The 12,593-nt window shown below is 42.7% G+C and overlaps 2 protein-coding genes across 2 annotated transcripts in view; both read left to right on the top strand.

Annotated features, from left to right (window-relative positions):
• The window catches only part of LOC124147719 (beta-ureidopropionase-like), a 72,987-nt gene that overhangs the window by 37,094 nt on the left and 23,300 nt on the right, over window positions 1–12,593 (top strand). The window contains exons 4-8 of the mRNA XM_048381188.1: window positions 938–1,032; window positions 1,445–1,529; window positions 3,397–3,473; window positions 4,987–5,041; window positions 8,641–8,755. Coding sequence (XP_048237145.1) covers window positions 938–1,032; window positions 1,445–1,529; window positions 3,397–3,473; window positions 4,987–5,041; window positions 8,641–8,755 — 427 coding nt within the window. The remainder of the gene's footprint in view (window positions 1–937; window positions 1,033–1,444; window positions 1,530–3,396; window positions 3,474–4,986; window positions 5,042–8,640; window positions 8,756–12,593) is intronic.
• Window positions 8,762–12,590, top strand: LOC124147720. The gene is made up of 6 exons (XM_046518460.2): window positions 8,762–8,953; window positions 9,263–9,288; window positions 9,430–9,436; window positions 9,555–9,653; window positions 9,739–9,771; window positions 10,065–12,590. Exons 1-6 carry the CDS (start codon window positions 8,792–8,794, stop codon window positions 10,092–10,094), a joined length of 357 nt encoding a protein of 118 aa, XP_046374416.1. The 5' UTR covers window positions 8,762–8,791; the 3' UTR covers window positions 10,095–12,590.

Below are 12,593 nucleotides of genomic sequence, written 5' to 3'. Positions count from 1 at the left end.
AAGTTGCTGATTTGCTTATCGAATACGCAGGTTTACTTCACAATATTTTGATGATACGCACAAATTTTATTTTTGTAGCGTATCTGTAATGTTCATTGCGTATTTGATACGTTTGGATTATATTTTACTGCGTATTTCTGCATTTCTGCATTTCTGATGCGTATTTCACGCAGATACGCAGCTTATCTGGAGCTCTGACTTGTTTTACAAGTGAGAATTTCACCTTGTTCATGAAACGCAACGGCATTCAGCATACATGTGTAGCGCCGTACCACCCTGCATCAAATGGGATGGCCGAGCGTGCCGTACAGACTTTCAAGAATGGTATGAAACGCATGATAGGAGGAAGTTTAGAAATGAGACTTTCCCGTTTCTTATTCAAGTATCGACTCACACCTCAAACTACAACTAGAGTTTCACCAGCTGAACTCTTGTTAGGTCGACGTCCAAGGTCTCATCTAGATTTACTCCATCCAGATCTAGGTGACAAGGTTTGTCAGAAACAAGAGAAGCATAAATTCTTACATGACAAGTCTGCTAGAGATTGTACAATCCAGGTTGGCGATCCAGTTTTTGTACTAAACTTTTGTTCAGGTGAAAAGTGGTTACAAGGAATAGTGTCAGAGAGAACGGGCCCAGTGTCAGTTTGGGTTTGTCTTGTGAATGGTGGTGTTCTGAGACGACACATAGATCATGTGCGGCTTCGTCAAACAAGTGAGCAGATTGAAAGTGAATCTGCAAAAGCAGATAGTGTATACGTGCCAAAAGCAGTTAAAGCACCCGTGTTCATTAATGTTGAGCCACCAGCTCAAGGTGTAATAATTTTTTAATTTGAAGTTTACACGATATACGGCTTTTCCATTGGACGAGAGTTCGGTCACATGACCGCGAAATTGACGTTCATAAGTGTACGCTTACAAGTTGTTCTTTCTGTCAGATATGCCATTTGCCTTCTGCACCAGAGAGAAATCTCCATGGTGTGAGTTTGCTGAGTCAGCAGAAGATGGACCTACAGTGAAAGCCATGCAAGATGTAAGGGACAGCCATTTACATTTAATTTGTATGAAGGTTATTTGGGTGTGTACTGACAATACACAAGTACACTGATGTAACTTGGATATAAAGCTGCTGTATTTCATTTTGGAGGATTTGGACATACAATTCTTGTCTGTAAACAATGGTAAATTTATCTAAAGCAGCATACATGACGTCAAACACATGCGGATTTCTTGATTAAAAACAGAGTAGGTGTAGATCATATATTCTATTATGATGGTATATATATGCTTGTTTGTGTTCATGATCATTGACATGGCAGGAACAATCCACAATAATTGATTTTGTAACAGTCTCTCATTAAAGATATGTTAATTAAGCAGCACCTCATCATTTGCCACAACATGTACATCAATGTACTTGTTCACTGCCATTTGTGTGTTGTCAGCTGTGCAAGAAGTACAACATGGTTGTTGTGTGCTCTATTCTGGAGCGGGACGAGGCGCATGGGGATATTCTGGCCAACACCGCAGGTACGTACGTCTGGTGATGATTTAACTCAGTGGCTATGTTTGTGGTTGTCATGACCACCAAAAGGACTCCTGCAGTCTGCGACTTTAACCACTAGTCTGGACCCCGACAAGTAAACTTCTGTTTGGTCTAGTAAGCTCAGCTAATAATAATCCATATAGCAACACTAAAATCTACTATAATGATGTTAAGAGCTATGTTCGTGCTAGTGGTCTTAAAAGTTTATTTTTTGGCATAGACTGCTCATGTTAGAATGCAGAGGTATTTAAGATTGCATTCAGTACAATAGTGTAAAAATAAACATAAAAGCTTCTCCCTCTTGATTGATCTTGGTTTAGAAATACAAGACACCTCGGCCATATCTGCAAAGCCATAATATTAGTTTTAAGTATAATAATAACAGGAATTGAGAAAACATTTATTCCAATTTGGGAGCTTTTACTGACATTTGTTGCTGACTTTGGGCAGGTATAGATAAGTCCCTCATGCAGAAAGACTGTTGGGTGTGCAACAACATGCTGTGCATGCTTTTGTTGTATGTTGATTTTTGAGAGGAGATGACTACAGAAGTGACAAGACTAAATTAAATTTGGAAAACACATTCTACCATGGCAAAATGAATCTATTTTGTGTCAGTGAAGATAATGAGTGAAGAAGTGGCATACCTATGCACTGAGTCTGCTGTTTTGTGAAGATTGCTCATTTAGATCATCATTCATTGCCTTTCAGCAGGGTACAACTATAAATACTCAAAAACTATTTTTCTTACTCTGGACTGAAAGTTCCTGTGACATGATGTTTTGGCATGTTGTTCCTCGTCTGTCTGTCAATCCATGCATCTGTTTTAAACTTTTACATTTTTTACATGTCAATGATCATAAAGCTGAAATGGATTCATGGATGATGTAAGCAATGGTATCTCATGTTCTGCCACAGCAGATTCTTCTCCTTAGAAACCACAAAGTCTAAGAAGTAGAACACTTATGTGATCTGTAGCAACACAATGGAATAGAGATATTTTCTTACCATCAAAGTAATGGTATTGTTTTTGTAAAAATTGATAAAAAGTTGACTTTGAAAATCTTTATGAATCTTCTGCTCAGAAACCACAAGGCCTAGTGAGTTTAAAGGCATGTAGAATCTTAATGAGACAAAGATTTAGTTATCCTGAAGGTAACTGGACACTATCCTTATTGTTTGTCAGCAGTTTCCTTGCACTATTTTCAGATAATACACCCATTTTTTACCCCTAGCCCTACAATATTTTAGGTGTTACACCCATACTTTACCCCAAGCCCTACAATATTTTAGATTATACTTCCATACTTTACCCCAAGCCCTACAATATTTTAGGTTATACATCCATACTTTACCCCAAGCCCTACAATATTTTAGGTTATACACCCATAATTGACCCCAAGCCCTACAATATTTTAAGTTATACATCCATACAAAAAAAAATGACTCAATCAAAATTCAATTTGCATCAGATTTTCAGATAGATTTATTTTGTATAAGAAGTTAAACATGATCTCAAATGAGGACATGATATTGAGTCTAGAACTGTGCATCCATAATTATCCTGGGTACTATGACTCCATTCTATGTTGCCAAGTACCCGGGTAGATACTAGACAATTGAGGATGTGTCCTGTATTACCTCAAACAGTTTGTTCATTGAAATATTTAGTTGTTTCACAAATTGACTGAATTTTCCTATCAATGTGACATGTTAATTTTACCACAACAATCACTTCTGATATGATTGAGATTAAAGTTAGTTGTCTTATGACAATGCATTGATACCAGATGATGAGTGGGCTAGGGGAGCAGTGACCACTCTGTCATGTTGACCCTTGCTGTGTTGCAGTAGTCATCTCCAACACCGGTGCTGTGATTGGCAAAAGCCGCAAGAATCATATTCCAAGGATAGGGGATTTTAATGAGGTATGTAGCAGTGTTCCCAGCAAAGGTGGTAGGAAAACCTTATACATACTTATTGCACAACTTAGGCCATCTCAATAGTCAGCTTTAATGGGGCCAGATGATGTGGTGAAAAATCTAAGTTAGAAAATAGAAGATTTTTCATTGTACCAACTGAACAATGTGTCTGTGTTTATCAAGGCCACCCCTAGGTCATCTGAACAATGTGTCTGTGTTTATCAAGGCCACCCCTAGGTCACCTTAACAATGTGTCTGTGTTTATCAAGGCCATCCCCAGGTCACCTTAACAATGTGTCTGTGTTTATCAAGGCCACCGCTAGGTCACCTGAACAATGTGTCTGTGTTTATCAAGGCCACCCCTAGGTCACCTGAACAATGTGTCTGTGTTTATCAAGGCCACCCCTAGGTCACCTTAACAATGTGTCTGTGTTTATCAAGGCCATCCCCAGGTCACCTTAACAATGTGTCTGTGTTTAACCAGGCCACCGCTAGGTCACCTAAACAATGTGTCTGTGTTTAACCAGGCCACCCCAGGTCACCTGTACATTGTGTCTGTGTTTAACCAGGCCACCGCTAGGTCACCTTAACAATGTGTCTGTGTTTATCAAGGCCACCGCTAGGTCACCTTAACAATGTGTCTGTGTTTATCAAGGCCATCCCCAGGTCACCTTAACAATGTGTCTGTGTTTATCAAGGCCACCGCTAGGTCACCTTAACAATGTGTCTGTGTTAAACCAGGCCACCCCTAGGTCACCTTAACAATGTGTCTGTGTTTATCAAGGCCACCGCTAGGTCACCTTAACAATGTGTCTGTGTTTATCAAGGCCATCCCCAGGTCACCTTAACAATGTGTCTGTGTTTATCAAGGCCACCGCTAGGTCACCTTAACAATGTGTCTGTGTTTATCAAGGCCATCCCCAGGTCACCTTAACAATGTGTCTGTGTTTATCAAGGCCACCGCTAGGTCACCTTAACAATGTGTCTGTGTTTAACCATGCCACCCCCAGTTCACCTTAACAATGTGTCTGTGTTTATCAAGGCCATCCCCAGGTCACCTTAGCAATGTGTCTGTGTTTATCATGGCCATCCCCAGGTCACCTGAACATTGTATCTGTGTTTAACCAGGTCATCCCCAGGTAACCTAAACAATGTGTCTGTGTTTAACCAGGCCACCCCAGGTCACCTGTACATTGTGTCTGTGTTTATCCAGTCTATTCCCAGGTCACCTGAACATTGTATATGTGTTTATCCAGGCCACCCCAGGTCACCTGAACATTGTATCTGTGTTTATCAAGGCCAGGGGCAGTCGGGTAGCCTAGTGGTTAAAGCGTCCGCTCATCACGCTGAAGACCAGGGTTCGAATCCCGACATGGGTACAATGTGTGAAGCCCATTTCTGGTGTCCCCCGCCGTGTTATTGCTGTAATATTACTAAAAGTGGCGTAAAACCATACTCACACACTCACTCATTATCAAGGCCATCCCTAGGTCACCTTAACATTGTTTCTGTGTTTCAGTCAACCTACTACATGGAGGGCAACACGGGACACAAAGTGTTCCATACTCAGTATGGTAGGTGTAACCATCACACACTGGAAGGTGTGTCACCTATATGTATTTACCATCACACACTGGAAGGTGTGTCACCTATATGTATGTAACCATCACACACTGGAAGGTGTGTCACCTACATGTATGTAACCATCACACACTGGAAGGTGTGTCACCTGTATGTATGTAACCATCACACACTGGAAGGTGTGTCACCTATATGTATGTAACCATCACACACTGGAAGGTGTCTCACCTACATGTATGTAACCATCACACACTGGAAGGTGTCTCACCTACATGTATGTAACCATCACACACTGGAAGGTGTCTCACCTACATGTATGTAACCATCACACACTGGAAGGTGTCTCACCTATATGTATGTAACCATCACACACTGGAAGGTGTGTCACCTACATGTATGTAACCATCACACATTGGAAGGTGTCTCATCTATATGTATGTAACCATCACACACTGGAAGGTGTGTCACCTATATGTATGTAACCATCACACACTGGAAGGTGTCTCACCTACATGTATGTAACCATCACACACTGGAAGGTGTGTCACCTATATGTATGTAACCATCACACACTGGAAGGTGTGTCACCTATATGTATGTAACCATCACACACTGGAAGGTGTGTCACCTACATGTATGTAACCATCACACACTGGAAGGTGTCTCACCTATATGTATGTAACCATCACACACTGGAAGGTGTCTCACCTATATGTATGTAACCATCACACACTGGAAGGTGTCTCACCTACATGTATGTAACCATCACACACTGGAAGGTGTCTCACCTATATGTATGTAACCATCACACACTGGAAGGTGTGTCACCTATATGTATGTAACCATCACACACTGGAAGGTGTCTCACCTACATGTATGTAACCATCAAACACTGGAAGGTGTCTCACCTATATGTATGTAACCATCACACACTGGAAGGTGTGTCACCTATATGTATGTAACCATCACACACTGGAAGGTGTCTCACCTACATGTATGTAACCATCACACACTGGAAGGTGTCTCACCTATATGTATGTAACCATCACACACTGGAAGGTGTCTCACCTATATGTATGTAACCATCACACACTGGAAGGTGTCTCACCTGTATGTATGTAACCATCACACACTGGAAGGTGTGTCACCTGTATGTATGTAACCATCACACACTGGAAGGTGTGTCACCTGTATGTATGTAACCATCACACACTGGAAGGTGTAGACTAAAATCTAGTCTCTGAAATGAATATATCGTACATAAAAAAACAGTTGTTCAGTTATCTTAATAAAAATATAATAAAAAGGAGCCCAGTGACTCTCTTCATTTTCAGAGACTAAACAAATCTGCAGAGCTATAATTTCTTGGAATTTTACGACACGTGTAAATGATCCTATCACCCATCACTGCCGTGCCATTGAAAGTGTGTGTGACAGGAAATTTTATTGCCCCCACCACCTCTCCCCAAACACACAACCCTCCCAGTGGAAGCATGGGGTCAGTTTAGAGGGCAGTAAGTATTAAATGTCCAGAAATCTATTTTGAGAGCAAGCTTGGGTACCAGCTTAGAATTTATATATGTCACTAAGTCTCCAATATAATCCCACATGTTGTCTGGCCAGAGAGAGTTGGCAGGGCCGGAGCGGGAGCGGAAGGTCTTGTCTCAGTGTGGGGTCTTGGGGAGTGGGGGACGAGGTTCGCCACATCCTAATACTAAACACTAATGACAGCTAGAGATTTACTGATAATTACAAGCTCTGTGCTCGCTTGTGAATTCAGCAGATTTGTACAGACCCTGATACTGCAGTGATCTAGACTTGCCAAACATTATAGACTTGCATGGGCTGTATTTGATATATATTTGTATCAGGGTCTGTAAGACAGACTATGGAAGGTGTGTCACCTATATGTATGTAACCATCACACATTGGAAGGTGTGTCACCTGTATGTATGTAACCATCACACACTGGAAGGTGTCTCACCTGTATGTATGTAACCATCACACATTGGAAGGTGTCTCACCTGTATGTATGTAACCATCACACACTGGAAGGTGTCTCACCTACATGTATGTAACCATCACACACTGGAAGGTGTGTCACCTGTATGTATGGAACCATCACACACTGGAAGGTGTCCCACCTACATGTATGTAACCATCACACACTGGAAGGTGTCTCACCTACATGTATGTAACCATCACATACTGGAAGGTGTGTCACCTGTATATATGTAACCATCACACACTGGAAGGTGTGTCACCTGTATGTATGTAACCATCACACACTGGAAGGTGTCTCACCTATATGTATGTAACCATCACACACTGGAAGGTGTCTCACCTACATGTATGTAACCATCACACACTGGAAGGTGTCTCACCTATATGTATGTAACCATCACACACTGGAAGGTGTGTCACCTATATGTATGTAACCATCACACACTGGAAGGTGTCTCACCTACATGTATGTAACCATCACACACTGGAAGGTGTGTCACCTATATGTATGTAACCATCACACACTGGAAGGTGTCTCACCTACATGTATGTAACCATCACACACTGGAAGGTGTCTCACCTATATGTATGTAACCATCACACACTGGAAGGTGTGTCACCTGTATGTATGTAACCATCACACACTGGAAGGTGTGTCACCTGTATGTATGTAACCATCACACACTGGAAGGTGTCTCACCTGTATGTATGTAACCATCACACACTGGAAGGTGTGTCACCTATATGTATGTAACCATCACACACTGGAAGGTGTCTCACCTATATGTATGTCACCATCACACACTGGAAGGTGTCTCACCTACATGTATGTAACCATCACACACTGGAAGGTGTCTCACCTACGTGTATGTAACCATCACACACTGGAAGGTGTGTCACCTGTATGTATGTAACCATCACACACTGGAAGGTGTCTCACCTACATGTATGTAACCATCACACACTGGAAGGTGTCTCACCTACGTGTATGTAACCATCACACACTGGAAGGTGTGTCACCTGTATGTATGTAACCATCACACACTGGAAGGTGTCTCACCTGTATGTATGTAACCATCACACACTGGAAGGTGTGTCAACTGTATGTATGTAACCATCACACACTGGAAGATGTGTCACCAGTATGTATGTAACCATCACACACTGGAAGGTGTGTCACCTGTATGTATGTAACCATCAAACACTGGAAGGTGTCTCACCTATATGTATTGAACTATCACACACTGGAAGGTGTGTCACCTGTATGTATGTAACCATCACACACTGGAAGGTGTGTCACCTGTATGTATGTAACCATCACACACTGGAAGGTGTCTCACCTATATGTATGTAACCATCACACACTGGAAGGTGTCTCACCTATATGTATGTAATCATCACACACTGGAAGGTGTCTCACCTATATGTATGTAATCATCACACACTGGCAGCCATCACACACTGAAAGGCGTCTCACCTTTATGCATGTAAAGGCAGGAATCTTTTCTACAGATGGTAGTCATTGCACAGTGGCAGCCATCACACACTGCAATGTATCAGTTAGCTTACATTTGATCTCTCACAACAGGTAAGATTGCTGTGAACATATGCTACGGACGTCACCATCCGCTGAACTGGTTAATGTATGGTGTCAATGGAGCTGAAATTGTCTTCAATCCATCTGCAACTGTCTCAGGACTCAGGTAATGACCATCTGCAGCTGTCTCAGGACTCAGGTAATGACCATCTGCAGCTGTCTCGGTACTCGGGTAATGACCATCTGCAACTGTCTCAGGTCTCAGGGAATGACCATCTGCAGCTGTCTCAGTACTCGGGTAATGAGCATCTGCAACTGTCTCAGGACTCAGGTAATGACCATCTGCAACTGTCTCAGGACTCAGGTAATGAGCATCTGCAACTGTCTCAGGACTCAGGGAATGACCATCTGCAGCTGTCTCAGGTAATGAGCATCTGCAGCTGTGTCATGACTCAGGTGATGACCATCTGCAGCTGTCTCAGGACTCAGGTAATGACCCTCTGCAACTGTCTCAGGACTCATGTAATGAGCATCTGCAACTGTCTGAGGACTCCGGTAATGACCATCTGCAGCTGTCTCAGGTAATGACCATCTGCAACTGTCTCAGGACTCATGTAATGACCATCTGCAGCTGTCTAAGGACTCAGGTAATGACCATCTGCAGCTGTCTCAGGTAATGAGCATCTGCAACTGTCTCAGGTAATGACCATTTGCAGCTGTCTCAGGTAATGACCATCTGCAGCTCTCAAGACTCAGATAATGACCATCTGCAACTGTCTCAATAAATGACCATCTGCAGCTGTCTCAGGACTCAGGAATGATCATCTGCAACTGTCTCAGGACTCAGGTAATGACCATCTGCAGCTGTCTCAGGTAATGACTATCTGCAACTGTCTCAGGACTCAGGCAATGACAATCTGCAACTGTCTGAGGACTCAGGTAATGACCATCTGCAGCTGCCTCAGGTAATGAGCATCTGCAACTGTCTCAGGACTCAGGTAATGAGCATCTGCAACTGTCTTAGGACTCAGGTAATGAGCATCTGCAACTGTCTCAGGACTCAGGTAATGATCATCTGCAACTGTCTGAGGACTCCGGTAATGACCATCTGCAGCTGTCTCAGGTAATGACCATCTGCAACTGTCTCAGGTAATGACCATCTGCAACTGTCTCAGGACTCAGGTAATGACCATCTGCAGCTGTCTCAGGTAATGAGCATCTGCAACTGTCTCAGGTAATGCCCATTTGCAGCTGTCTCAGGTAATGACCATCTGCAGCTCTCAAGACTCAGATAATGAGCATCTGCAACTGTCTCAGGACTCAGGTAATGAGCATCTGCAGCTCTCTCAGGACTCAGGTAATGACCATCTGCAGCTGTCTCAGGTAATGACCATCTGCAACTGTATTAGGTCTCAGGTAATGACCATCTGCAGCTGTCTCAGGACTCAGGTAATGACCATCTGCAACTGTCTCAGGTAATGACCATCTGCAACTGTCTCAGGTAATGACCATCTGCAACTGTCTCAGGTAATGACCATCTGCAACTGTCTCAGGTAATTACCATCTGCAAATGTCTGTATGTTTGTTAGTGCCTTTGTAGTATCGGACAATACACAAAAGTGCTACCGCATTACCCTGGTTATGGTTATCATTATTTGGAGATATATATCGTAAAACCTGCAATTGAAATAACACGATATCAGAATATATTATTCGTAGTAAAATAGTAGTTTAAGATACTATTTTTTTCCGATCATTGGTTTAAAATTCTTCTCTGTTATATTATTTTGTATGTTTTAATGTAATCACTGGTAGGTTGGGAGGAAACGTGTGTACAGCTGATTGCTATTTCCGGCCTACTTTGAGACAATACACATTGTTATCTTGATCCCTGCATATAAAGCAATGCCTGGCATACCAAGAAATACAATTGAAATGGTAAATCATCATGTCTTGTGATGTTTAATCACAAATTTCACATTTTCATTGACAAAGTTTGCTATAGCGTTCTTTATTAATTCACCTGAAGCGATATGATGTAGTTTTTTTGCCTACAGAAAAAGAGTTTGATAAAAGTGTAACCCATAGCCGACCCCTTTCTGCAGAATCTATTTTCTGGTCCTCAAAATTTGGCTTATCTACAATATCACTTCTTAACACTCGTTACCGCTAAACAAAGATCTGAGGACATCCCATTGTGTGTCATGTCAGAACGACTGTCAGAGACCAATCAGATCAGGAAAGAGCCAGTCGGAATGTGTCTTCTGATCATGCAACCCCGAAAAGGTTAACACGGGGTATTTTGAACAACAGTTACTGGCTGTACAACTGAATCTGTCAAAATCATTGTCTGAATTCATTGAAAATCATTGATGAAAGCTTCTGTTTCAGTAAGCAACTTCTATATTACTACTACTTTATTACTCATGACAGATATTGTTTGACTACATTGAAAGGCAAAAGAAATGTCATGTGGATGTATCATGTAAATACCTTTTTTTTCAAATGCTTATATATGTAAGTAAAGACATCTGAGAAAGTCAGCGTTTGACCCACATTAAATTAACAGTCTGGGGAATGTTTTTGCGAATTGTGAATTTGGGGAGGCACCAGAAGACATCACAGCTGGGGGGTTCAAAATCAGTACCTGGTGTGGCCACCACGGGTGTTGACTACAGCCACACATCTCCTGTACATGGAGTGGACTAGCCTGTTGATCAAGGCCATTGGGATATGAGCCCATATCCTCAGGAACGCTACACACAGTTCTGCTGCAATTGTTGGCCTTGGGTGTACGTTGTTGAGTCGCCGTTGGATCTCATCCCACAAGTCTTCAATGGGATTCAAATTCGGACTGAGGGCAGGCCAAGGCATGATTTGGATGTTGTGCTGCTGGAGGAAGTCCCTGGTAACTCTGGCAGTGTGGGAACGGGTGTTGTCTTGCTGAAAGGTGTGGTTTTGATGACGGGCAAAAAAATGCACGATATGGGGTCTGAGGACTTGGTCAATGTAGCGGCAAGCTGTGATGCCATTACCCCTGCCTGGACCAACATTCTGAAAGACCACAGGTCCCACTCTCTGGTTTAGTCCGATTCCACCCCAAACCATGATGCTTGGGCCGCCCCACGGGTCTCGTTCCATAACACAAGCATCAGCATAACGTTCGCCCCTCCTTCGCCAGATCCTGACTCTGCCATCCACCGTTGAAACACAGTAGCGACTTTCATCAGTGAAGATGATTCTTCTCCATTGCTGTTGACGTCAATTTTGATGCTGCCTGGCCCATTGGAGTCGGGCCTGTCGTTGACGATCTCTCAGGATGGGCAGGACAGTGGCACGAGATGTTGTTGGCAGTTAGGCGATGTCGAAATGTACGATCACTGATGGCATGCTGGTGGTTGCCAATGGTTTGCCGAGCTGTTTCAGTGGCCATTCGGAATCGGTTCTGCAGATGTTGGCGTATCATGAACCGATCTTGTCTGGGAGTAGTGACTCTAGGAAGACCACTACGCGGTCGGTCGTCAGTGGTGTTGGTGGTGTTGTGGTGATGTTGCAAATGATATATCGTTCTGACGTTGACATTGAATGCATTTGCAACGACCTGTGCACTCTGGCCTGCTTGCAGTCTTCTGATCGCTTGTTGTCTCTCATTTCCTGATGATCTTGGCATGGCTGATGAATCGAAATAACGAAAGCCAGCTTAACAGTTTTGAGTGTATTTTATACCCGTACCATCCACGATATGCACGTGCATCAGACTTTTCCGCAACTGAGTCCCATTGCACTTTTGTAGGCTGCGTTTGGGCAAAGCACTCATTTTAAACTCAATTGTTAAATGGACTTTAAGGCAACAGAGAGAAGCAGTCGAACGATAAATGAGTTTATTGACCACAGAACATGTAACTGCCAGTGTCTGTTAAGTTTTATCAGTATTTTCAGAAGTGACGTTTCTTTTGCCTTTCAGTGTATATTACTGACACTTATTAAATCTCTTTTCTGGCTTC

This window comes from Haliotis rufescens, unplaced genomic scaffold (assembly GCF_023055435.1).
Source record: "Haliotis rufescens isolate VD_foot unplaced genomic scaffold, xgHalRufe1.0.p SCAF_36, whole genome shotgun sequence".
In the NCBI taxonomy this organism is placed as follows: domain Eukaryota; kingdom Metazoa; phylum Mollusca; class Gastropoda; order Lepetellida; family Haliotidae; genus Haliotis; species Haliotis rufescens.
This window is presented reverse-complemented; position numbering and strand designations above follow the sequence as displayed.

Bases quoted from the DNA above. Each gene is read 5' to 3' on its own strand.
- LOC124147720 (XM_046518460.2), top strand. From the start codon at position 8,792: ATGACCATCTGCAGCTGTCTCGGTACTCGGGTAATGACCATCTGCAAC. The intron at 9,654-9,738 runs GTAATGATCATC...CAACTGTCTCAG, and splicing joins GCAACTGTCTCAGGACTCAG to GTAATGACCATCTGCAACTG. The intron at 9,772-10,064 runs GTAATGACCATC...CAACTGTCTCAG, and splicing joins GCAACTGTCTCAGGACTCAG to GTAATGACCATCTGCAACTG.